At 49.3% G+C, this 25808-nt stretch overlaps 4 protein-coding genes across 14 annotated transcripts in view; 1 reads left to right on the top strand and 3 right to left on the bottom strand.

Annotated features, from left to right (window-relative positions):
* ACIN1 (apoptotic chromatin condensation inducer 1) overlaps window positions 1-506 on the bottom strand; it is a 43243-nt gene extending 42737 nt beyond the window's left edge. For 3 of the 6 annotated variants that reach the window (XM_080926480.1, XM_080926481.1, XM_080926482.1), the window contains exon 1: window positions 322-506. In XM_080926480.1, the coding sequence (XP_080782606.1) occupies window positions 322-501 (180 nt within the window). In that variant the 5' untranslated portion in view covers window positions 502-506. The remainder of the gene's footprint in view (window positions 1-321) is intronic. The other 3 variants (XM_080926479.1, XM_080926478.1, XM_080926483.1) reach the window with 2 other exon arrangements.
* LOC308428156 (uncharacterized protein C14orf119 homolog) lies at window positions 64-4740 on the top strand. Of its 6 annotated transcripts, none has more exons than XM_080926488.1 (3): window positions 291-506; window positions 1601-1709; window positions 3611-4740. In XM_080926488.1, the coding sequence occupies exon 3, from the start codon at window positions 3612-3614 to the stop codon at window positions 4038-4040; it is 429 nt and encodes a 142-aa protein (XP_080782614.1). In that variant the 5' UTR covers window positions 291-506; window positions 1601-1709; window position 3611; the 3' UTR covers window positions 4041-4740. The 6 variants fall into 6 exon arrangements, with proteins under 6 accessions (XP_080782612.1, XP_080782614.1, XP_080782615.1 ...); XM_080926487.1 differs by lacking the exon at window positions 291-506 and adding an exon at window positions 844-973; XM_080926486.1 differs by lacking the exons at window positions 291-506; window positions 1601-1709 and adding an exon at window positions 64-280.
* A 505-nt stretch (window positions 4741-5245) lies between these two features.
* On the bottom strand, window positions 5246-11070 carry CIROP (ciliated left-right organizer metallopeptidase; the record flags this gene model as incomplete). Its single annotated transcript, XM_080926197.1, has 14 exons — window positions 5246-5396; window positions 6067-6246; window positions 6409-6635; window positions 7068-7337; window positions 7426-7522; window positions 7593-7662; window positions 7977-8148; window positions 8237-8382; window positions 8487-8571; window positions 8737-8862; window positions 9155-9298; window positions 9678-9729; window positions 10578-10671; window positions 10791-11070. The coding sequence occupies 14 exons, from the start codon at window positions 11068-11070 to the stop codon at window positions 5246-5248; spliced, it is 2094 nt and encodes a 697-aa protein (XP_080782323.1).
* A 10777-nt stretch (window positions 11071-21847) lies between these two features.
* CEBPE (CCAAT enhancer binding protein epsilon) lies at window positions 21848-23252 on the bottom strand (the record flags this gene model as incomplete). Its single annotated transcript, XM_080926008.1, has 2 exons — window positions 21848-22183; window positions 22743-23252. The coding sequence occupies 2 exons, from the start codon at window positions 23250-23252 to the stop codon at window positions 21848-21850; spliced, it is 846 nt and encodes a 281-aa protein (XP_080782134.1).
* Window positions 23253-25808: the final 2556 nt, after the last annotated feature.

Genomic DNA, 25808 nt, shown 5'->3' with positions numbered 1-25808 from the left:
ACTCCTTCTGCAGCGCATGCGCCGAAAACACAGACACAAACAAGGAGGGGGTGGGGGAAGAAGGAAGGAGCTTAAGACACTCCGGGAGAGTAGCGCGCACCCTCCCATTTTGGGCTCGCGCCGCTGCCGTTAAGGCGGGAACCGGCGTTATCTCTATTCCAGCGCCAGCCACACCAACCACCGTGCGCGTGGATCTGCAGGCTCGCGCTGGCGGCCTGAGAGAGCTCGCGCCGAGCCCGGACACTGCGCCTGCGCCGCGGCGGAGACTCGTCTCTACCAGGTCCGCTCCCCTCCGACACCTCGGCAACGCTGACTTCTCACCCCTTTGAGCCGCTTGACCAGGGCACTCTTCTGCCCGCTCTTGGCTAGGCCTCGCTGCTCCAGTGCGGCCTTCAGGTCGGTCACCCGCAGAGCCTGAAGAGGCTTCCCGTCCAGAGTCACCTCCTCCAGCTCCGCCATCTTGCGTGAGGTACTCGGGTCCGTCCCGACGGCTTCGGGCATCTTCGGTAATTTCCGCCAACGCCCTTCGAACGTACCGAATTGGCCCCGCCCACTGCCATAGTCTACCCCTCTATTACCGCTCAGAATTCCCCGGGTTCCTCCGGAACTGTTCGGTCGTTTCCGTCCCCACTTCGGTACCAATCGGCTTTTTCCATCTGCCTAGTGGCCGGCCCCTCCCATTTTGCTTTCAGGTTCGTTTGTTTTCGTCTTGCCGAGGCTTTGAATCGAATCTATTCGGAAGCCCTCGAATCTGGCATACCCATAATCGGAGATATTCGGCTCTTTCCGGACTTGGGGGCTGAGGCGCTGGGGCACTTGGGTATTTGGGGCTGGTTCCGGACCGGAAGTGCGTGGGTTACTGGGGCTGGCTGTGCTCAGGGTTTTCAGGAAACATGGAAGAGGCTTGGGGAGTTGGAGCAGGAGCTTAAGGATTCTTGTGATCTCTGGGCGCCCTCCAAGGGGGAAAAGGGAGGTAAGAGGAAAAGAAACTTCTCCTAGGCCAGATAAGACTTGGTGTCTGCAGGTTTTCTTTTGGGGAACCCTTCTGATTCCTGGCGAAATCTCTATCCACTATATCCTGGCCACTCGGTCTAAGAAATACTTTGTCCTGTGTGGCTAAGGAATAAGAAACCTACGGCTTCCAAGCGTGGGAGAAGGTAGCATCGTGATCCCAGACAGTGAACTTATTAATGACATCGAGTTTAAGTATACTGTGGAATCCATGTTGCAAGACCCTGGGTTAAGAACTCCTTTTATCTGAAAAAGAGACGTTTCTCCCGTAGGGCCACTTTGAAACTAGCAGTTACCCTGAACCGGGACTTAGAGCTGATGTTTAGGAATTCTTTTCTTAGTGAATACAAACCTTCCAACTTGGAGAAGTAGGAACAGAAGTAGAAATTTAGGTCATACAGAGTTGAAGGTTTTCGTTAAGTCAAGAAGGCAAAAGCACTTTCTTCAGAACCTTGATGGTGTGGCTTCAGATTTACTAACCATTACCTTATCTGAGACAAGACCTTTACTTAACCTGCTCAAAAATTTACTGGTGTGGTACAGAATTTAATAAGGGGCTGTGTCATAGAACATAAACATTTTTCGACAGATTTCAGAGGCTGTGTACACATTCCACAGAAGGTTCTTGGCTCATGTCTTCCTCCACCCCCCACCCCCACACACACTGTGTGTGGAACTGTGGAACAATCAGCATTTAGGTTTGTACCAACGTTTTAAAAACTACACATTAATTTTAGAGACACAGAATGAGCAAGACGTGTGCTTTCTGTTTAGGTTCGTGATCGGTTCTTACTGTGTTGCCCAGGCTGGCATCAATGGCTTCTTTGTCTTTACTATTTGTTTGCTTGTTTGGTTTTTTTTAAGACAGGGTTTCTCTGTGTAGCCCTGGCTATCCTAGGACTCATCCTGTAGACCAGGCTGGCTATGAAATAGATATCTGCCTGTACGTGCCTCCCGAGTGCTGGGATTAAGGGCATGCACCACCACAGTCTGGTTTGTTTTTATTTTATGTATATATGTGTCTGTCTATGGGTATGTGCTTGTCTCACAGAGTTCATAGTTCAGCTCAGGAGCTGAAGCTACAGGTGGTTTCACTTGATGTGAGTGCTCTGGAGAGCATAGAGTGAATTTAAATGCTGAACAACCAATTGTCTTCCTAGCCCTTCAGCTGGTTGTTTTTAAGATGATTCATAAGAAGTAGGTGGGGATATAGTTGAACTGGTAGAATGCTCATTTAGCTGTCTTTAGCGTCACAGAAGTGGTGTGGTGGCATTTCACTCCGTGACACTAGTGTAGTCTAGGCTACACAAGATGGACTGTAAAACTAGAGGGAATGTGGGGAGAGAGACTATGGGTAGGGGGCATGCCTGTAATCTGTAACACCAACACTTCCAGGCTGAGGCAGGGGGATCTTGAATTTGAGATTTTTTTTCTAAGACCCGAGGTAGCCTGTGAAGTGATTTCTCTTGATGCAGAAACCTCTACCCCCAAATCATTCAAACCAAGGTGTTCAGGTGTCTGTCACCTATGAACTTGCCAAGACCCATCAAGACTGTGTGTACCTAAAAGGCCACCCCATATTTAAACGGTGTCCCTTTAAAGAAACAGTGTGTGATTTGTAGGCAGTGTAAGAGTAGAGTAAGTGTGCTGACAAGCAGTAGGTCTAGACATGGTTGGTAGCCACAGAAGAGTGCTGAGTTTTGCCGTACATGCTTGAAAACACTGAACTTACAGGTTTTGATACAGATTCTGTGGTCACTGACAGTATCCAGAGCAAAACACCCAAAATAGAGTCAGATAAATGCACATGTGGGCTTGGCTGTCATATTGAAATTATCCTCACTAGAATGGAGCTTTTCCTAAGCCATAAGAGGAGGCTACAAAGAAGATATATCGAAACCTTCCTGCGTGCAACATCAAATAAATGTAAATAAAAGTTAGTGTGCTGGAACAAAAGCAAAGCAGCAGTGGTCAGGTAGGGTTTTTGTTTGTTTGTTTGTTTGTTTTCTGACTGAGAGTCTCAGACTGGCCTGGAACAACAACGTAACTGATCTTTTAACTCATGGTACTTCTGCCTTCAGCCGGTCTGCCATGTGTGCCACCATGCCTGGCTTGTGGTTGTTTGTTGTTTAGAAATAGGCCCCCACTCTGTAGGCTAGACTGGCCTGGAACGTACTTTGTACCTATGTAGTCCAAGCTGTCCTTTAATTCTTGGAAGTCCCTCATCTCAGCTTTCTACACGCTGGAATTATAGATTCCACCGTACCTGACTTTAGGTCAGTGGTGTTGAAAAGGAAATAGGGCAGTTATCCATGGGTGGCTTCCCTAAGGTAACTGTATAGAAATAAAAATAAAGGATCTTATTACTTTTGGGTGTGAGTGCATTTGTAATATTCAAGAAGCTGAAGGAGGACCAAATTCTCAGCCAGTCTGGCGCTATACATATATAACAATGTCCTACCATAAGAAAGGGTCCTGTTGTTTTTTCCTATAGATTGAATTGGTGGATGCTAATTGGGTGCTGTAGGGTTTATTGCTTATAAGGTTATTTTTTGGTTGCACTTGCCAGAGTGTCTTAACAGAGCTTTGTTTGTTTCAGGATGCCACTGGAATCGTCTTCCACATCAGTGCCACCCTGCTTCCCTTCTGTGTTACCTTCAGTGCCTGATGACATCGCCAGCTCGTCCCCTCCTCCAATGTCTTACATCACTTCCCAGGAGATGAAGTGTATTCTTCACTGGTTTGCCAGTTGGTCAGGTCCCCAGCGGGAACGTTTTCTACAAGACCTGGTAGCTAAGGCAGTGCCCGGAAAGCTCCAGCCACTGCTGGATGGTCTGGAGCAGCTCAGTGTATCTGCGGCAAACCGACCACCTTGTATCTTTGAGTGTCAGCTACGTCTTTGGGATCAGTGGTTTCGAGGTTGGGCTGAACAGGAGCGCAATGAATTTGTCAGGCAGCTGGAGGTCAGTGAGCCGGATTTCGTGGCTAAGTTTTACCAAGCAGTGGCTGCTACTGCTGGTAAGGACTGACAGGCATTCGGATCAAGAAAAGAATGACATGTGATCAAGCCAAGGCCATGACTGTAGTGATGATTCAGTGCAAGTGTGTCACTTAAAGATTCACCTGAACTGTCAGGAGGGTAGTGGTCCGCCTTTTATTCCAGCACTCAGGAGGCAGCCTGGTCTACATAGCAAGTTCCAGGCCAGCCAGTACTACAAAGTGAGACCCTGCCTTTAAAAACATCTTTTTTGCATGAACTTCCTGTTGAGTGCTAATACTGCTTTTACCCTAGCAGTATGTCCCCTGGACTCTGTCCCGTTTTAGCAAATCTGATTATTTACAGGACATGTCTAAATCTCAAGAATTTAATGACTGCTTTTGTTACTACAACTAAAAGGAACCAGTACCTTGTAACTCAAGCCTACAGCTGGTCCAGATGTGACTGGTTTTACCTCATTTACCCAACTCTAGCATAATTACTTTCCCACTGCTGGATTTGCCAGGAGTGATTTAATAAAATTAAGGAAAATTGAGAGAAAGAAGTAATTACTGATTATTCACATTGTTTGACTCCAAGTGGCAATGAAAATCAGATAAGTATTAAGTAGGAGCAACCTCTTCAAAGCACACACGGCCTCCTTGGGGCTAGTGGCAAATGTTCCTGGTCTGCTGTTGGTGTACAGCAGTCTTCACAAATTAAACTGTTGATTTGGGGGAGAGGGTATCAAAATAAAGACTAGATTTTCATCATTGGACTCCACATTTTATACCCGGTAAAGCTATTATAAGGTTGATAACCTAGCACAGATGAATTCTGAATAAAGTAGAACAGGGTTTAAAATAAGTTTTCCCATTCAGAAGTCTTTTTATTTATATTTACATATATGTATGAGGGCCTACATGGTATGTGTATGTACTATTTACATGCTAGTGTCCACAAAGGAAAGAACAGAATGTAGGATCCCCTGGAACCAATGTTGGTGCTTGAGTTTTCTATAAGAGCAACTCTGAATGTGAGCATGTATATCATGTACAAGTACTCATGAGCCACAGTACACATGTAGAAGTCAGGACATCTTTCGGAGCCGGGTTTCTCCACATTGGAATCAACTCAGGTAAAGGACCTTACCTAGTGAGCCTTCTTGCTGGCTGGCATCTGGCAGATACATTCTGAGTGGCATCACACCTGCTTTATCTTAATCTGGTCTCTTGTGCCATGTAGCGCTTGTGACGGTTAAGTGGTAGATGGTCCCACTTGGAGCCTAGCTCGTTTCTGATAAGCCAGAGTTCCCAGTGAGCCCGCCAGAATTAGCAACAGTAGACAGAATCCAGTGTAGAGAAGTAGCTCGGTCGTAGAGGGGTGATGGTCCAAGGAAGTCTGTGGCCTAGGAACATGGAGGGCGCTGTTCTATACTAGTGGGTTATAGAACCGAGCACTAGAGCAGACAGCAGTGAAAGGGAACGTAAGACCCAAAATGTAGGAATAGGATTAAGATCCGAGTCTCCAGCAACTGCAAGTACTGAAAGGCTGATGGCAGTGAGGATCAGATAATGGGAAGAGACCTTTGGTAGCTAGATTCCCTGAATGCTGTTTGAGAAAGGTGTGATGGCACAATCACAATATGACTCCAGGAATTCAGAGGCAGGGGGATTAGACGTTCAAGACCATCCTTCTCTACAGTGAATCTGAAGTCAGTCTGGAGCTCCAAAGAAAAGGGAGGATGCAGATGGATCTCTGCGAGTTCAAGGTTAGGCTGCTTAGTAGACTTAGTTGACAGTAGATAACTTAGTATACGTGTAACTTAACTACAGTAAGTTCTAGGCTAGCCAGGGCTACACAGTGAAGCCCTGTGTTAAACCTTCCCCTTCAAAAACAAAAATCCAAGCCAAGACAACTGAAATCCCTAAGTCCTAGGGATGGGGCCCTAGTACTATTTGATGGTGATGTTGGGCATGTTTACTGGTAGACATCATCCTGTCTAGAATAAGGTACACACAATGCTTGCTTCCCAAATACGATTTCAGTTGTCTGCATAGGGACACAGTTTTTCTTACCTGATGTATTCTGTGGTAAAGATGGCTTCTCCATAGTATACTTGGAGAGGTTTCTTCTGAAGAATCAGGGTCAGGGTCCTATGTAGCATAGCAATGGTAGGCCCTTGGCAGCCAGGAGACTTCCACATACTCACAGTGAATACCAAGCTTGTGGTGATGGATGGGCTGTAGAAATGGCACCTGAGCAGACATTGGGATCTTATAATGGAGGAGTATTTGAGAGAGCATCTAAAGAGGTAAGTGATGTGTAGTTTCCAGAGTTGGATGAACAGGGTGCAGAGCAAAGTGAGAGAAAGTACTCGAGTACTCTGGCCCACTGTCTAAGTGGGACTGTCCTTTTACCTGCTAGTTCCAGCTCTTGTCACCAGAGCCTGCAGAACTATTTCAGCAAGCTCTTCTCTCTGTCCCTTCTCCAGAGGGTAGCCTGGGGTCCCTGTTAGTCTTAGAGACAGCTGGAATCCCGGGTCTTGGCTTGTAATGCTCATTGGTTGAGAAGTGGCAACACTGGGACCTTCACTCAGACACAGCCGGCCTTGGGGACAGTAGAGAAGACCGTAGTACCCAGGAACCTGCAAGGGAATAGCAGGGTACAGGCCACAGCCTCAGTTACTTGCTTAGGACTACTGTCTAAGGAAAATGGCATATATCTATCAGTCACAGGCTAAGGAGATATTTAGGAAAAAAGGAAGGCTGGCCAGGGGCTGAGGGTGCAGCTCAGTGAATGCTCCAGGGTTGACCCCCAACATTGTTGAGTGAAAGCATAAATAGGACAAAAATCCATTTCAAAAGCAAGCTGTAGGCATGATGGTTCATGTCTAATCCCAGTATGTGAGAAGCTAAGGCAGGAGGATTGTCACAAGTTTGAAGTTGACCTGGGCTATATAGCTAGTTCTGGGGCAACCAGGACACAGAGTAAGACTCCAAAGAAGCCAAACAGTAATTGCCAGCCAACTCTCCCAACTTTCCTGCCCGTGTGATCTGACGGCTCATAAAATTCTCACTTGAACAGCCTTTCCCGGAAGGCAGGGGATCCACGGTGACCCCTCTACTTGAACCTCATAGGCTCCCTTGTGGGTGCATTGATGTAAATAGCAGCAGCCTGTGGGATCTTCCTGGGGATACGGAGCTGTAGAGGGTTGGCTGGTCTTGTCTTTGGAGAGCACTTGGGAGGTAAGGTTGGCAAGGAAACAGCGGCTGTGCATGTGGTAGATTTCCCCATGGGGGTTCTCCGCTCTGGTGTGGAGTGCACCCTCCTCCTTCCAGCATTCACTCTGTGGTTCAGGAAAGGGATAGAATAGTGCGGTGGTGTAGAGGTTGACACCTCCTGGGCCTGCTCTGTCTCTTCTGTGGTGCACTTACCCCATTGGCTAAGGGTTTGTACATACGGCAGCCTTCTAGCATTGGGTCGGAGGAACAGCTTCCCTTATCCAGGTGCAGGTAGTGACAGCCCAGCCCACTGCGTGGAGGGGATAATAGATGACACTAGGTTCACTGACAGAGTTGTCCCCTGCCCACTCAGCACACACCTGCCAGTGCAGAAGAAGTCTGAGGATCCATTCCTGCATGTGCTCACCAGGCCAAAGTCTGGGCCAGAGCCTGCTTGTGCAATAAGACAAGAAAGCACACAGAGATAAAAGCTCAGGCTGGGCAGAGAGGCACATCTCTTTAATCTTAGCACTGGGGAGTAAGAGCCAGGAGGAGCTCTGTGAGTTTCAGGCCAGCCTGGTCTACATCGTGAGTTCCAGGACAGCAGAGCTACGTAGCCTCGGAAACAAAAAGACGAAACCGCAGAGATCCCTCTGTACCAGCTCTGCTCACAATTTGAGTTATACCTTACTAGCAAGTAACTCAGGCTATCTCACAAAGCTGACTTGGGTTCCAGTGACTTGCCGCTCTTTCTTATTCCTTACCCTGGCCCCACAAAAGTTCCTCTGCAGCACTGTGGTTGACCTGATACCAGCCTGAATCTTCGAAGGCAGCAAGGGTTATTGGGTCAAGTCGAGTATGGTGGGCACCATGGAAGGTCGCGGTCATTATGGAGTCCTGAAGTAATCTGGACTCCCAGTGTGAAGACAAAGAGCCCTGTTGGATGAGGTAGCAAATGGCTCGTTGCAATTGGGCTACTCCCTCTTTCTCCCATCATCCCGGGGTGTTACTCTCTCTCACTCACCTCTTCTTCCAAAGGAACTCCCAACGGAGTCCCGGGCACCCCCAAGTGTTTGGCTAGGCTGTGGCTGACAGCTGGAGTGGTGAGAAGCAGTTGTCCTTGTTCATCTCGTCTGGTCACCTGTCTCCTCGTGGAACAATTCTCTCTGGCTTCAAAAGGGCAGAAGTCAATACAAGGAGAGGAGAACTTAGGAAGGGTGAACTCCCTCGGGTTGACATCACAAGATGGCCATTCCCACATTCCTTTTGTTTACCACTGAGTCCGGAGGGACAGTCTCGCCACATCTTGAAGAGCTGTCCAGAAAAACCCAGGGCATGCAGCAGCTCATGAAGTGTAGCCTAAGAACGAATGGTTGCTGAGCAAGGGCCTGGTTCTGGAGCAGAACCTAGAGCCTTCCACGTAACCAGCTCTTCTTCGTAGAGCTGAAGACACCTCCTGTGCCATCCTCAGTAGGTTCTCCCACTCCCCCCGGCCCCATCCCCCATTCATCATGCAGCAGTCACCATGACAACATCATCATGGCTGAGACTCCGGCTGCTGAGATGTTGAGCACAGTAGACAATGGTACCAGCGAGGGGCCTGTCGTCTGAGTCCAGCTGGCAGCAGGCAGCATACGCTATGACAGAGGGCTGCAAACAGGCCGGGGGAAGGAAGAGTTGAAAGGAGATAAAACAGGTAGATGAGATCTTCCTGAGAAAAAGAGGAAGCAGGGGCCCTATACGGTTCTGCTGGGGATAGCACCCATGGGTAGCCTGGAAGATTCTTAGCCCCTACACAAGGCATGCTTCATCAGACTACTCCAAACTGCCCCTAGAAGATATGCAATTCAGTAAAAATGCTATTTCTATATCCCCCCTCCCCTTAACAAAGTTTAACATTAGGAGCAAAAGAGCAAGGGAAATGATCAGCTTTGAACCTCACCTCTTTGTGACATCTGGAAGTGTGGGCAACCCGCACATACAGGAGAAAATCAGTGTTTGGGACACCAGGGCCATCTGGTTGGATTAGTTGGGGCAGACCATGCTCTGGCCACAGGGAATAACCACGCAGGTGGGCATCAGGTATCTGTCAGGGAATGAAATCTAGTATATACTTAGCAGATGGGAAGAAATTAGATACTAAGAGGAAGGAGGTGTCTTGGGGCTGCCTCAGTACATCCAGGTGGCCAATTGGAATCGGATTTCTAGCTGAGTAGTTATAACCCAGAGCCCTTCATAACATGTGCAAGGCTCAAACCCAAGAGGCAGAGTTATGCCTCTAGCCTCTCCCCAGATCTCTGCTTTAATGCATTTTGGGGAGCAGGACTGGAAAGGGACTATAGAGTGTACATTACTATGACGAGCAGACAGGAGGACAGTTCCATACATCAGACATGGCTCAGGTATTGGGAGGTCTAAGTAGGTGAGAGCCCTTCAGATTCCTGAGACTGGAGAGTTCCTCTCACCTTTACCCCGAGGCAACTCTCTCCTTTGTAACCTGGGTTCAAGAGGCTGCACCTGTCAAAACATACAGAAGCTGGAAATGAGACCTCCTTGAAGAAGACGTCAATGGTTGGCTTTCTTTCTAGGCTCCACCCACGTTATCAAAGGGTCTGCTTGGCCCCTCCTCACGCTCTACGACACGTAAGTCCCTAAGTCCCTTCTCTTTGACTCTTCTCCCTGACCCCTCTCTCCCTCTCTCCCCTTCCCGCCCCCTCTTATTCCACGTGTTCCTGCTTCCCCCTTCTCTGTCTCCACTCTCTTCTCAACTCCCCTCGCCATGCCTTAAATAAACACATATTTTACACTATACCTGCCGTATGGCTGATACCTCAGGGGGAAGGGATGCCTCAGCATGGGCCCGCCCACCTCACCCCTCCCACCTCACCAAATCGTGCTCTATAAAACATACTTGGCTTTTTATAAAACACAACGTTAATGATAGAATTTTTGTTCTCTATTATTGGGATAAGCCAATTTGAGTCAGATTAGATTATTCTAAAGGCAGGTTTATTGGGAAGCTGCACTGGGGTGAGTTCACCGGCCCCAAGGACCGAAGTCGCCATGGGAAACGGGAGGGGTTAAGAGAGGAAGAGAGAGAGAAAGGGACACTCGGGCAGAGTAAGAAGATGAGAAAAGAAAGAGAGAGGAAGAGAGCAAAATGTCTGGATTATAATAGGGAGAAACATCTGGGGGAAGGACAACTCAGCCCTTGGGTTGGAAAGTTCAGGGCTGGGGGCAGGGTGTGCCAGGTAGGGACTGAGGGATGCTGGGAGAATCTGGAAGCCAGGTCTGCTTTGGTGTGTAAAATATACACCTTAGTCCCTTGTCCCGGGTTCAAAACCAAACAGCAGTGACAAACTCACCTGTGGTAGTTTGGGGTATCTGGGTCTCCCCAGACAGCATGGCAGTATTGTGCAGGGTCTCGACTCAGAAGCAGAGGTCCTTGTACTGGGAGAACTTTAAGAGAAGAGGACAGGTTCTTCACCTCATCGACTGCGAGTCCCTTGCGGTAAAGGACTCTTTTTAGACTCCGCTGCCCCTCAGCCATCCCTGACATTTCCTGTCTCCTCACAGACCTGCTAGGATCCCCTGAATCCTTCGAGTGGTCTCTGTCACTGCAGCTAGGGCTCGAGCTTCCCCCTCAGGACGCCAACCTCCACTGGGTACAGGATCTCTTGTATAGTATGTTTGGATTCGAAGGGGTTGAGGCTCATGGGAGCCAGGGAGAGGAAGGATTGAGGAGCGGAAGTGTGTGGGCTTTTGGGAGAAAGGAGGCCTAAGAAGGCGCACAGACTTCTGGGTCTCCTCATGCAGACATCTGCTTGCGGCCACCCCAAGGAGGAGTAGACGCCACATCTTTTTTTGGTGTCTCCTCAGCCTTCCCTGGGTCGTCTGCTGTGGCTAGCTCATTTATTTCTGCCCTCTCTCTGTGTATTCTCTCTCCATGCCCCCTGCACCACTCTCCTAGTTTGTTGTTGACTGAATCTACAGTTTCCCACTAGGAGGTCACATATGAACCACAGGTGTGGAAGCCGGCTCTCTAGGTGCCAGAGACAGGAGTGTCATGGGACCCCACCACCACCACCACCACCACCACCACCACCATCACCACTGGGGGGGGGGAGACAACAACAAAAACGTGTTGGCTGTGTAATAGATGACAAATGTGACGGGGTGGTGGCACTTTTTGGTTTTGTTGATATATTCATGGATGCCTGTTATCTCCTGGGTGGTGAGGAAACAGGTCCAGCACTATACTGGGTCACCTCTAAGCTGAGACTTTCAGGAATGTTCTGCACTTGAGTAGGGCTGTCAGCAGGTGTGCAGGAACACGTAGGTTGGCTGCCTTCTCCTTTTGGCGAGGGAGGGGTGGAAGTGGGGGGTGGGGGGTTGGGACAGGCCTATGAAGCTTAGCTGAGTCCACCTACTGGTTCGATGGAGAGGGAAGATAAACTCTTCCACCTGCCTGAGAAGCCCTGGAGACGCTTTGTTTTCTTGCCTCCCTACTGTGCTTTTGTGAACTGTCTTTTCTGATTGGTCACCATTCTTCCCCAGCCCGGCTAACTCCCACCTTTCCTGTGGGAAGTTCCTACCTTTCTCTGGGAAGCCTCTTTTAACGTCTTCAGCCCAAATTCCACACCCCTCCGAGGAGGGAGGGAAGAGTCTCAGGAGGTCTCTGGCCTCTTAGATCCTGACAAGACCTGCTTTTCCAGTACTAACTGGCTCAGGCTCTTCCTGCTCCCCCAAACTCCTAGGAAAAGCCTATCTGCGTCCACCAGATCTTCAGTGTATGGATTAATACCTGACTATTAGTTTAACTTCTTTTCTCTCATTGTAGCTCAGGCCTTGAACTTGTGACCTTCTTGCCTTTGCTTCCCAAGTGCTGAGATTACATGTCACCAGGCACTGTCTGGTCTGCTGGCTCTTTTGCTTTGAAGGCTGGGGATAAAGTTACATATACTAAGACGATCTATCTAGTGAATGACAGGTAAGGACTAGGGTTTACCTTTGTTTGTTTTGGAGGCAGATTTGTGTGTGTGTGTGTTTGTGTGTGTAACAGCCCTGGCTGTCCTGGAACTTGCTTTGTAGACCAGGCTGGCCTTATACTCAAAGAGATCTGCCTGCCTCTGCCTCCTAATGCTAGAATTAATGGTGTATGCTAACACACTTGTTAGAGTTTATTCTTATTCATTTATTTATTTATCTTGAGGCAGGATCTCACTGTGTAGCCTTGGCTGGCCTGAAACTCTGTGCAAACCAGGCTAACCTGGAGCTCACAGGGATCTACCTACTCTGTCCCCTGCATCCTGGGTTCCTGGGGTCACAGGTGTGCACCACCATTGTCTCAGGACCAGAGTCTAAAGGGAACCACTGGCTTCTCTTGAAGACAAATTTATTTTTACATGTGACAACTGTGACAAGGGAAACTCCCATCCCTGGAGCCAAAGACACTGCTGCTTTCTATTTCTGTCATTCTGACCACGGGCCATAGCCTTCCAGTGATGCGGTGACAGTGCCCAGGGCACGGAGAGACAGCTCAGTGGCTAAGCGCATGTGCTGTACTTCTAGAGAACGCATGGTTCCCAAAACCCATGTCAGGCGGCTCCCAAACCTCCTGTAACTCCAGCTCTCGGGAGCCCAATGTTTCCGGCCTCCATTTGGCACTCACCTGTACATATCCACACACAGACACACACGTGCATAATTAAAAATAATAAAAGCAAGTTTTTAGAAAAGAAAAAAGAGCAGTAGCAGTACCCAGCTCCTGATCACTGCTAAGTCAAGAAAAGAATATTTATTATGCAGATTGGGGCAAAGTCCTGCTTTCACTCTCACCAGAAGGGGAAGAAAATCTGCACCCATTGGAGTTACAGAACTTAGAATTTAAGAATTGATGATTAGCAGGTGTATAAGTTTGAATGGAACTCTTGTTCTTTCTCTAAGACAAGTATAACTTTCTCCAGGTGTCTGAAGGCCTTTTCCCTGAAAACAAAAACCAAAAAAAAAAAAAAAAACAACAACAACAACAAACAAAACAAAACCCAAAACCAAAAGATATCCCAGTAAGTAGCACTTCACACTTGAATCCAGTAGGCCTGGGCGCTCCAGTTTCCCTGCCCTTCTGTCCCCACTCTTAGTCTTTGCTGCCTCCTGGTGGCCATGCTGAGAGAGGCATGACCTGCTGGAGTCTGGGTTGGGGTGGGGGTGGTTGGAAACTGCCCCATACTAGCATAAGAAGTTGCTGCCTCACACTCCAAGAAGGACACCAGTTTCTTTGCTCTACTCCACACTGGCCTGAGCTGACCAGAACAAATGCTTCCATTGCATCCTTAAGGGTTTTTTTGAGATGAACCCACCCTTCCATCCAGGGAAGGATGTGCAGGTCTTTGGCTTGTTACAACTAAGAGTAGATAGGTTAGTGAAATTAAAATTAACTCGGTACTCTGAGCAAGGAAGCCCTGGATTCAGACCCTAACATTGAAAATATTACTTTAAAAATAAGAGCAAGCAAGGGTTTTAGCTAAGTTAAAAAGCAAAGGAGGGATACTGTGTTTAAAATGCCAGCCTTGAAGCATCTCTTTGTCATTTATAAATAAACTTCAAGCAACTTATATGTCCTTAAAAAAAAAAAAAAGAAGAAGAAGAAGTTGCTGCCTCTTTCTCCACTGCATTCCCCCCAACCCCCACTGCATGCCAATAAGCAGATTATGTGACACCTCCAGGGTCTGACATAGCCTACCATAGGAGGCGACAGCTAGCTAAAGTGTATTCATTTAGGACCCACCACCAGCCCTGCACAGATGCAGGAAAGGCCCAGAAGAAATCCTTGCTCCCGATTTGCAGGAGCTCCAGTTTATTCGCCCGCTATCCGCCAGACAGAAGAGACCCTGTTTTCCAACGGCAGCTCTTGTGCATCTTTAAAACGAGCTGTTCAAAGATGTGTTTTTGTGTGTGGGTTTTATTTTCATGTGTGTATGTGCTCCACAGTGCCTATGGAGGGCAGAAGAGGGTGTCAGATCCCTTGGACTTGGGATCATTGTTGATGGTGTCAGTCACCACGTGGGTCTTGGGGACTGAACTCAGTTCTCTGCAAGAGCTGCAGGTCCTCTTAACCACTGAGCTTTTTTCCAGCCCTCTTTGGACATCAGTTTAGCAGGACTTATATAGTACCCCAACTTTTTCTGTTTTTATTTTTGATAGGTTTCACTTGAACCCAGGTTCCCTACCTTCTTTCCTATCCCAAATGTATTATTATGCCCAGTTCTATCTTTTTGCTTATTTATTATTTTTTAAAAGATTTATTTATTTAATGTATTTGAGTACATTGTAGCTGTCTTCAGACACACCAGAAGAGGGCGTCAGATCCCATTAGAGATGGTTATGTGGTTGCTGGGATTTGAACTCAGGACCTCTGGAAGAGCAGTCAGTGCTCTTAACCATTGAGCCATCTCTCCAGCCCTACTTATTTATCCCTAATTTTTATTTTTAAGAGTTATTTATAGCAAGGTGGTAGTGGAGCATGCCTTTAGTTCCAGCACTTGGGGAGGGAGAGGCAAGTGGATCTCTGTGAGTTTGAGGCCAGCCTGGTCTACAGAGTGAGTTTCAGGATAGCCAGGGTTACACAGAGAAACCCTGTCTCAAACAAATAAACAAATAAAAAACCATTTTATGTGTATAATGTTTTGCTGGCAGGTGCAATGTATGTGTGCATCACATGTGAGCTTAGCATCAGATGGCATGGAACTGGAGTTATAGGTAGTTATGAGCCATCATGGGAGTGCTGAGCATCATGGGAGTGCTGAGCATCATGGGAGTGCTGAGCATCATGGGAGTGCTGAGCATCATGGGAGTGCTGAGCATCATGGGAATGCAGAGAACAGAACCCTTGGCAAGAGGACCAAGTGTTCCTAACCACTAAGTCTCTCTTTCACCCCCAGCTCCATCTTGACTTTTGTGTGACTCAATTTTACTACCAGACTTCAGATGGAAGTGAGTCTTGTTCATCTCTTTGAAGACATATGACGTAACTGTGGAGGTATGGTGGAGGTGAGAGGGTGAAGATGGAGCAAGGGAAGGAGGTGAGGGGTCAGACTAAGAACAGCCATTGTCTGACATTACTCCAAACATTATACTTCTATGATTCTTCCACAAACCTTAGGAGGTTTATTATCCCAGCTTCACAATTGAGGTGTAGGAGAATTAGACAACAAAACAGCCACATGGGATTTCAGCTCTCACAGACTCCTGGTCACACCTACTGTCCAGTACGGCTTCTCAGATTGATCCAGGGAAGTGGAAGTCATATTTGGGATGAAAGGAGAAACTGGAGAGATGAAGGGAAACCAGAGAGAAACTGGAGAAGGGGAGGCTTGCTCTAGGGAAACAAGAAGTCGGAGTGTGGGGGCTGGAGAGATGGCTCAGCGGTTAAGAGCACTGACTGCTCTTCCAAAGGTTCTGAGTTCAATTCCTAGCAACCACATGGTGGCTCACAACCATCTGTAATGGGATCTGATGCCCTCTTCTGCTGTGTCTGAAGACACCTACAGTGTACTTACATGTAATAAATAAATAAATCTTAAAAAAAAAAAAAAAAAAAAAGAAGTGGGAGGGTAGTGAAAGAAGACCGGAGGGAAGGAGGGTGGCCTAGGGAACACGGTCCCCACAGGTGGTGGCCCTGCAGAGGTGGTGACTGGGACATTCAGAGTCCTCAGCACTCTCTTCTCTCAGCCTTCTCCCTTCCACCCCTAACACTCTTCTCCTCTGCTCCTCTCAAGTGATATAGTCTGAGGGCTGTGCCCAGAGCCTTATTATCAGCAGAAACTGAAGAATCTATGAAATAACGAATCAAACACCCTTCTCTGATACGATCTCCTTTCCTTATGGGTCGTTGCTAGGTTGGCTCACTGCAGCTGTTGGACAAGCTGGCTGGGGACCAGTGACTCTCCACCAAAATTATTTCCTGAATCACTTCAGCTCTCCTTCCCATCTGTCGCAACCACCCTCCTCCCTAGCTAAGCACCAACCCTAGATGGATCCAGCACTTATATTTGTAGTTGACCAGCTAAGGACCAAACCACCAGAAAACAATCATTTCAGCAGACAGACTATTGCTGTTCTAAAACACTTCTCATTGGGCTGGAGAGATAGCTTAGTGGTTAAGGACTGCTCCTTCAGAGGTCCTGAGTTCAAATCCCAACAACAACCACATGGTGGCTCACAACCATCTGTAACAGGATCTGATGTCTTTTTCTGTGTGTCTGAAGACAGCTACAGTGTACTTACATACACAAAATAAGTAAATCTCTCTATGTATTTAGATTTATTTATTATATATAAATATACTGTCACTGTCTTCAGACACACCAGAAGAGGGCATCAGATCTTATTACAGATGGTTGTGAGCCACCATGTGGTTGCTGGGATTTGAACTCAGGACCTTTGGAAGAGCAGTCAGGGCTCTTAACCACTGAGCCGTCTCTCCAGCCCCAAAGTCTTTTATTTTTACTAAGATGGAGTCTTGCTGTGTAGTCAAGGTTGTCAGACTCGCTTTTTGTCTTTCTTGGCCCCTGAGTGCCAGGGTTGCAAGTCAGCTTCACCATGTCCAGCCAAAGCCTTTCTAAAAAGTTATCACTGTTTTTGGTGTTTTGAGACAGGGTCTTACTGTGCATAATCCCTACCCTTGACCTCTCTATGTAGACCAGGCTATCTTCAAACTCATAGAGATCTTCCTGCCTCTGCATACCAAATGCTGAGCTTAAAGGCATGTACCACCATGCCCAGCTCAAGCCTATGTGTTTTAAATTACTTTTGTGTTTACATGTCTTCAAACATATAAACATACATGTTGTTAAAAATATTTATTTTGAAGGCTAGAGAGCTGGCTCAGCAGTTAAATCTAAACACAAAAATTTTAAAATAGTGGTGTGTATGTGCACATGCGAGTGTGTGTGTGTGTGTATTCTAAGTGTATGCATGAAGCCATTTATGTCACGGCGCACACAGGAATTGGTCTGGGGATCAAACTAGGGTCAAGTTTAATAGTAAGTGCCTTCGCCTACTGAGCTATCTCGCCAACACCTTATTTCTATTTTTATCTGTTCCTATACTTTCCCTTTCTAAGAGAGAGAGGAAGGTGGGGTATCTTCTGTTGGAATGGTAGTCCTTCCATTATAATCCTACCTGAGGGAGCTTGGGAACTCCAGCCTCAGCTCTGCTGGGCCTCGTTCTAGGCATCCCTGTCTCTCCCAATCTAGTCTGCCCTACTCTAACCACACTCTGTGCCAGGGAATGGGAAAGATTTGCTTAGGAACAATTATCTGTATGTGGGAAACCCTGCTTTTTGCCAGACTTACCTCTTGAATTCTGTCCCTGTGTTACCTCAGACAAGCCTTTCCTGGCCCTCACATTAAAAGCAGATGCCTGGGGCTGGAGAGATGGTTCAGTGGTTAAGAGCCCTGACTGCTCTTCTGGAGGTCCTGAGTTCAATTCCCAGCAACCACATGGTGGCTCACAATCATCTGTCATGGGATCTGATGCTGTCTTCTGGTGTGTCTGAAGACAGCTACAGTGTACTCCTATACATAAAATAAATAAAAAAAAAAAAGTTGAGTGTGATGTGTTATGCCTGAAATCTCAGCACTCGGGAGGCTGAGGCAGGGGAATTGCTGTGCATTCTAGGCTAACCTGGGCTTCAGTTGTAAGACCCTGTCTCAACCAAGAAAAACAAAAACAGAAAGTGAAGCTGTTGATGGAACACCAAGGTACAGGTAATAGGCTCTCTGTATGACTGTCCGAGCCCGAGAAGGCGTCCAGACCCCAGTGTGCTTCTAGGACAATTTACTTTTGGGGCCGTCATACTTTGGAGGTTTCTAGGCAGGGCAGATGGGTGGAGCTAGCCTTTATCTCAGAGTGCAGCCCTAGCTAGCCTCAGATGTTGACAGCTGGAGCTAGCAGGGGTTTTGCAAACCTTCCCAGTTGCAGAAGGCCAGCAGTCTGTGGGACAGGTGGGTGGAGCCCGAGCTTATCTCCCAAGTACAGTCCTAACCTCAGATGGTAACAAAGGGGGAGCTAGTGGGAGTTTTGCAAACCGTCCCGATTGCAGCAGGGCTGGATGGCCTGACCAGGGTGACCATGACACTAGGTGTTGGCGGGTGGTGGTGGGTGGCGGTGATAGAGGTTTTGAGTTTGAGACTTTGGGATGAAGTTTAGCGTTCAGGCCACTGGGGTGGAGCCTTGCTCTATTTGGCTCTCCATTACCTTCATCTACCTTAAAGAACTTTGGTTCTTTTAAAGACAAGCAGGAGACCACCCACAGCTCTGCAGGTGGGTCTTTCCCTGCAAGCAAGGCCCTTAAGGACAAAGGACCTTCTCTGCTGCCTCAAGTCACAACTGATGGGATGGCCATTTTGATGAAGTCAACTTGTCTCTTTTCCTTTGAAAACACCCCCCTTCCCTTCCCCATGGAGAGACCCTTACCTGCCATTGGTTTTCAAAGCTCAGGCTAGGGAGTACTGCCCAGGTTAGACCACTTGACTTTCGGGGAGGAGTTATTCTTGGAAACTAGTGAATGTCTAAGGGGACTGCTGTCTCATCCCTCTATTCTAGAGTTTTCTCCCAGGCTGGGAGCAGGGCAAGCACTGGAGGTGAAGAGGCCTCTTTCCACCACAACCCCAACCGGGATCTTGCAACACTGGGATGGGGGCCCTGGGAGCCCCGGGAGTGAGGCAATCTCTGGGGGTTGGGAGGTGTGCATCGAGGAGGCAGCTTTCACAAGCACCCGCTGACTGACCTTGGTAGACTCACCTTGGACAGCTTCCTCCCTCGTGGTATCTGTATCTCCCCACAACCTTCCTTCTCACCGGCTTCCCTGTAGCCTGAGATGGAGTCTCAGTTCAGGACTACTGTCTATTACATTCCCTCGGTTCTCCTCAAGAAGGACAAGGGGGCTTCTGAACAAGAGGAATGGATGTGGCTGGGGGTTGGAAAGGTTTGCTTCACTGCTTTTCACGGGTTCTCAAACCCCAGGCTTGGAGCCTTTTCGAACTGCAGCAGGGCTTGACCAAATGCCCCTCCCTTGTCTCCTCCTGCTGTGTCCTTTCCCTGTGGACAGCCCTGAGAGGTCATTCTCAGGGCAGAGATAAAGCAGCTCCCTCCTGGTTCCAGCTTTGGGCAGAGGGAACCGAGGGAGAGCCGTTTGCCAGCTCCTTTCTGAATAGGAGGTATTTTCTGGAGTACCCAAGTTTGTTCTTTCGGGTCACCAAGCCCAGTCGTTCTACTTTGCCCACAGTAGACTCTGAAGCACAGCAACCTCCTGGAAAGTTTTTAGGCTTCAGCTTAAATGTCACTTCCGCCAAAAGGCCTTAAACTTTCCTACCTGAAGCAGTATGTTTGATAATTTGATTTCCCTGGCAGGCGCATTTAAGTGGGATTATGAGAATCAAAGCACTTTATCCAAGCATTTAAGGAGAGTCTCAAGAAGCCACAGGAATGGCAGGTAGCAGGGACAGACAGTGGGGGAGTTATTACTGTCCCTCTCAGGGCAGTCTCTTCACTTCCAGGGAAGCCTGTGGACGAAGGAGGGCAACCTCCCGAGGGCAGAGCTGTCTGAGAAGGGATGGATGGAAGAATGTTGAGTGCAGGGGCCATGGGAGACAGAAGGCATGCTTGCTCACCAACTTTCCTTCCTGTTCCTGCAGCTGAGCAATTGTCTCTTTGTCAGGAAGGATGCTCGAATAAGTTACTTTGGCCAAAGCCAGCTAATGCCAGACTGGGAGCTTCCTGGAGTTGGCAAGACATCTCAGGATAGAACTGGACAGAAAGGAGAGGGGCATGTTTGCCTGTTCATTGTCATATCCCGTTGGGATCTCACTGGGGAAAGTGAGGATTTTCCCAGGTGTCATAGCGATGGGCAGCTTCATCTCCTATTCAAACGGTGTTCATCAGTCCTGCCACCCAGAGGTTCAAGTCTCCCCTCATCAGCTGAAGCCCCGAGGACGCAGGATGCTGAGACACAGATGGAAAAGGACCCAAGGTTAGCTAACCTAGAGGGCGTTAGCCTGAAGGTTAGGTGGAGGGTGTGATGGAGGAGCTGTGGGCTCTAGGTGTTCACTGAACGTCTTGCCCACAAGATACCTGGGACATGGTGAGAGTTTCTACCACTGAGATCTGAAGTGGAAAGAGAAACAGACCTGTGACCACACACACACACACACTCACTCTGTAGCTCTTATCCTGTCCAGTCTCCAACATCGTGGGCCAGCTCGTCATTACTTTGCTGTTCCGTGGTGCCAGTGCTGGACCCAGGGGACTACTAGGCAAGCACTCTGCTGACTCAGTCCACTCTCTAGCCCCATAATTCTTCCTCAACCGTGGCTCACGGGCCACATCTGTTTTCCACTGAGGTGAGAGAGAAAGAAAAGAAGAAAGGTAGAGTGTCGGGGCAGCGAGGGACAGAGCGAGCACTTATCCGCACCGGCCCTCCCTGCTTTATCTACAAGATGTGGCTCCTACTATCTTGCTTGTCTGAGGGCGAAGCTCACCAGATGATCTCTTGAGGTCTCCTCTAGGACCTCCTGAGATCTGTGATTTCATAGAGCTAATTTTGATTCTGCCTCTAAATAGTTGTGTGATTCTACGTGGTCTTCCCGGCCCCCGTAGGCCCCAGGTTCCTCAGCTGGGGCTCCTCACCCGTAGAGCGAGAAGTCTAGAGGCCTGATGTCTTTTTGCTTTTAGCAAAATGGAACCAGAACAAATACTCATGCTCACCACATGCCAAACTCCATTTTTCTACGAAAATAACAGCGTGGACTAGGTACTCAGATTCCCCCTGTGCAGAGGAGGAAACTGAGGCACGGGAAGGAGAGGTGACTGGTTCAAGGTGAGACAGCAAGCTGAGGCCCTCAACTACTGTACGGTTTTGCTTCCCCGGGAGAGGAGGGTGTAGGATAAAGACGGGAGTGAGAGGATATAGGACAAGAAAAAAAGAGACGGAATCTTGGATCACGAGCTAAAGGACCACAAATATGGCAGAGCCATAGGAAAAATTTCCCTTGGTCACCTGGGAAATGAGCTCCGGGCCTGGCATTGCAGCTGTATAGCCCCGGAATGCTCTGAACCCCAGGATTTTCTCAGGGCAGGACGCAGAGGCTGCTCCAGACACCGTCTTGGACCATGGCGCTACTAAGCATGTGCTCAGTGTGTGAAGGACCAAGTGGGTAGGTGGGTGGGCATGGAGGTGAGGTGACAGAGAAGCAGAGGGACAGGCTGAGGCTCGGCCAGAGGGTGTGATGGACAGAGCTGTGGGCAGCAGCATGTTAGTATTTCTAGGCGTTCGTTTGGTCATGGAGAGGAGACTCTGTGGACTAGCCACATGTATTCCCTGCCCTTGGGGGTCTTCTGCGAGTACACACCCAGCACTCCCACCAAGCCCAGGCCCAAGACCCAGTGAACAGCTCCAGCATCTAGTCACAGTGCAGTTTATTCAGCCACAGAATCATTTTGGTCCCGACCTTCCCAGTAACTGGCTGCCATTGTCCATGGTCGCGGCTTCAGGCTTGGCCTGTTCAGGACTCCGGGGACCTAGGAGGGTGGGCGGGGTCCTTAGGGTTTGGTGCCCACAGTCTGCCAGGCAGCTTCAGCTGCAGCTCCCAACTCCCTTGATGAGGCTGGCAGCCTCGGGGATCTGACGGAAGAGGTTGCGCAGAGTGTCTAACTCCTGGGTGAGCTGGTCCACACGGCTGCGTAGGCGCTCATTTTCAGCCATGTATTCCAGCACCTTCTGCTGTGTCTCCATAATGCGCCTCTTGGCCTTGTCCCGGCTCTTGCGCACTGCGATGTTGTTGCGTTCGCGTCGCAGCCGGTACTCCAGGCTGTCTTTGTTCACTGCTTTCTTGCCCTTGTGTGAGGAGCCAGCAGGGGAGGGCGCCTTGAGAAGGGGGCTGCAGGGAGGAGCAGCAGCAGCCACAGGGGCCTGGAGGGTAAGGGGATAGAGAGGTGAGGGTCCACCAGGAGGAGTGAAGGCTAAGCAGGAATCCCAGCAGCAAGGAATACTAGAAGCCTTAAAGGAATGCAGGGCGTCCGGGCGCTTCCATCTCCCAGGTATCAGAAAGACTGTAACCCGGCTGCATAGGGTCCTTGATCTGAGGCCAAAGCTTTCTTTCATGCTCTCGTATTCTCTGAGGACCCTCTCCTTTGGTTTTGTCTGCAACAAATCTCCTGTTCTAAAATTCTAGTCAGCCGCCTTTCCTCACCCAGAAGCAGGCAGCAGAGGTTTAGTGGACAGCAGGAAAGCTGGTTCGTGCCCCAGAGCAGGGCAAAGCAGCTACTGCAAGTGTCTTCAGGACACAGTTGAGTTCTGAGAAACGAATTCACAGAGTGGGGAAGCAGGGCTTTGGAGTGGGCCATGTTCACAGAGGAGCACCAAACACAGACTTGTTAGGGACGCCCAGTAGTCAAAACTCCCTCATCCATCCACCTTGCTCCATCCCGGGGGTAGGGGGTGGGGGACGGGAGAGCTACCTTGGTCTTACCTTGAGGACACGCAGGGGCTGGCCAGGTGCTGCCAGGGCCGGGGGGAGGTGCACGGCTGTCTGCCCACAGTGTGCCACTTGGTACTGCAGGGGATTGTAGGTGCCTCGGCTGGTGCCTCGGTTGCCCTCTGGCCCGCGAGGCTCCTCCTTCACTGCCACAGCCCTGGGGTCGTAGCTTCCTGGGTTGCTGTAGATGCCAGGCCCCAAAGCCTTCCTATCTGGGCCAAATGTGTGTGAGGGATAGGCAAATGGCCGGGGGTCAGCCGGCAGGTAGTGAGGAAACGAAGGGGTTCCTGGGCCTTTAAGACTTCGGGCTTCAGGAGTTGGCTTCATGGCAAAGAGGTCAGAAAGTAGCTGTTCTTCTCCAGACTCGATGTAGGCAGAGAGGTCAATGGAGGCCTCATGCTCACACATGTCCCCTAGCTCCCCGGGCGCAGCTCGACCCCCTGAGAACTCAAGTGGCTGCTGGCCACCCCGAGGCTCACACTCATAGTAGGTCCCGTGGGACATGGCCGGCCCGCCCCTTGGCTCCCCGCCCCTGGGTCCTGTGCTCAGGGGCGCTTGTTGGGATGCTCAGCCTTCCCTCCCTTGATCTCCCCCTGTCCTAGCTTTGCCCTAGGTCTGTCCTCTCTGCTCTTCTCTGACACCAACTCCTACGTGGCTTCTCTCCTCCTCTGCTTCCTTCTGTAGTTAATGCTTCTCCTTCCTTCCCTTTTCCTCTCTCTCCTTGGTGTGACCCAGGGAGGGGCCGGGCACACCCCGGAGGGAGGGGTGCTTAGCAGTTAGGGTGCTCTTTGCTGAGGCCGCAGCCCCAGTCCAGAAGTTGCAGTTGGGGAAAATGGCCTTTTTTGCCCGTGAGCTCAAGGGATTCTAATCCCTTGCCCAGGGGAGCCTCTCCGAATGTCTGTCTTCCTCTCACTTCCAAAGAGACCTGGGCAGAGTGCGGCGTCAAGCCAGAGCCAACAGACAACAGCCTCCAGTGACAACTTGGTCTAAACTCCTCCCTTGATGCATCTTCCTCCCTGTTCCCCCCAAGTCCTGAACTCCACCTACCCTGGGCTAAGGCAGTTCCTTCTGTAACCCCACCTCCCATGACCTTCTCTGTGTAGGCCATCATAGTTTGAAGGGCTTGGGAAGTAGTAACAGTTTCTAGGACCAAGCTACTCCCAGTCCTAGCACAGAGTATGCTCTCATTTGAGACAGGGGCTCATGCTGTAGCTCAGGCTGGCCTTGAATTCACAGAGTTCCGCCTGCCTTTGCCTCCAGAGTGCTGCTCTTAAGGTTCTTTGGCTAGGTCTTTGCACAGGCTTGTGAAAGTTCCGAGTCCGGGCTATTGCTAGCAGCCTGGCACAGTCCTGGGCTGCCTGGATACAGCTGAGGTTTCTGGTCAAGACATGGGCCCTGTACCTCAGGCCCGGGAACCAACAGACAAGATCGGCCGGAGGCCCCAGTTGCTCCACCCAGAAAGAGGCTCAGGCTGACCCCACCCCGTACTGGCTGGAGGCTCTGCCTCCCACTTCCGGTACCCTGGGCTGCAAGCAGGCCTTGGAGCTCACTGCAGCTTAGTTTGTAGCATTCCTTCGGCCTGACTGTTTTCTGACCTCTAGTGTGTGTCTCTCGGGTCCACTTCCTCTTACAGGCTTGGGACCTCTTCTTTCTTGTTCTCACCTCTTCCTGGGGCTGGTTCAGGGTCTGGAGGAGAAGCGGGAAGCTGCCCGCCCACCCTTCTTGATCTTCCACTAACTACCAAAGTTTATTTTTCTTTTCGTTTGGGAACTCCCAGCTCCCTCTAGTCGGCTGTGGCTCTGTTTCAAGCAGGGCTCTGAATTTAGTGGCAAGAAAAGAACAGAGACATGAGGAGTGTGTTACTTCTTTTTCTCTTTTTTAGGTTGATTCTCTCTGTTAGCCTAGGCTGGCCTTGAACTCTCATCTTCCTGCTAGAGCCTTCACGGAGCTGAGTTGAAAGGTGTGACCCTCCTGACTCTTTGATTGCAAACAGATGCTCTAGGGAGAGGGACAGAATTTAATTTTTAAAAAATGAACTTATTTTCATTATTCTAAAGACAGTGTGTGTGTGTGTGTGTGTGTGTGTGTGTGTGTGGCATGTGCACACTTCCAGGTACCCACGGAAGCCAGAGATATCAGATCTCCTGGAGCTCTAATTACAGGCAGTTGTGAGGCACCCATTGTGCTCTGAACCCATGAGCTATCTCTCCAGTCCTCAGAATCAGAACATTTTCTAAGCTGGATATTCCAAGGACCGGGTAACTGTGAGGGCTCACAGAGGCAAACTTCGATAGGATGCATATGTCATTAAACACTAAAATAAAACTGTAAATGTGACTTGCCCACAAGTCAGAGCAGAGAAGGTACCCTTGGTGAATCCTCCATCCCACCTGCTCTGAGCACAGCCTGAAGTATGGCCAAAATATGCTTCCTCCAAAAGCCCTGGCAAAGCAGGGGGAGAGCCAGCCATATCCTAGAAACAGAGCACCAGAAATAGTGGGGCCGTTTCTGCTCTTTGGTCTTTAGGTTCCTTGCCAAATAGGTACCAAAGCGAAGAGATTTCAGTTTGGTGACCCGACGCTATTGGCCACTAGGTGGCAATATTGATTCCCAAATGCTATACTTTCAGGTCCCGTTGGTTTTGAATCAGGTGGACAGCAGGGGGCAGCCTTTCTCCACTCTGATACCAGCCCTAGCTGCTCTGTTCAGGGAAGCAGGAATAGTCAAAATTGGGTCTTTTCAGTCAGGCTGCCGGTACTGTGGGAAGGTTAGGAGGACTGGTGCCCGGACCTGTTTCAAAGAGAAATTCTGTCCCCTCTTTGACTGTGGAATAACGTTAATGGGCGGACCTTGGGTCATCTGATAAAGTAAGCCTTTTTTTCAGTCGATGAAACATGCACCTTTTCATGCTGTGACCTAAGGAGGGGGAGGCAAAGCAGTATTCTATCCTAGTTTTATCGACACGGAAAATAAAGAGGAGAGGCTGACGATACAACTGCACCAGGGGATGGATGTCTGATTAATTTCTGAAAGGGCTGCTGGCTTGTGTTTGAAATGGTC

Source organism: Micromys minutus (assembly GCF_963924665.1).
Source record: "Micromys minutus genome assembly, chromosome: 12".
Lineage (NCBI taxonomy): Eukaryota > Metazoa > Chordata > Mammalia > Rodentia > Muridae > Micromys > Micromys minutus.
This window is presented reverse-complemented; position numbering and strand designations above follow the sequence as displayed.

What these genes read in the sequence shown, in the direction of transcription:
- LOC308428156 (XM_080926486.1), top strand. Translation starts at nt 3,612, where the DNA reads ATGCCACTGGAATCGTCTTCCACATCAGTGCCACCCTGCTTCCCTTCT.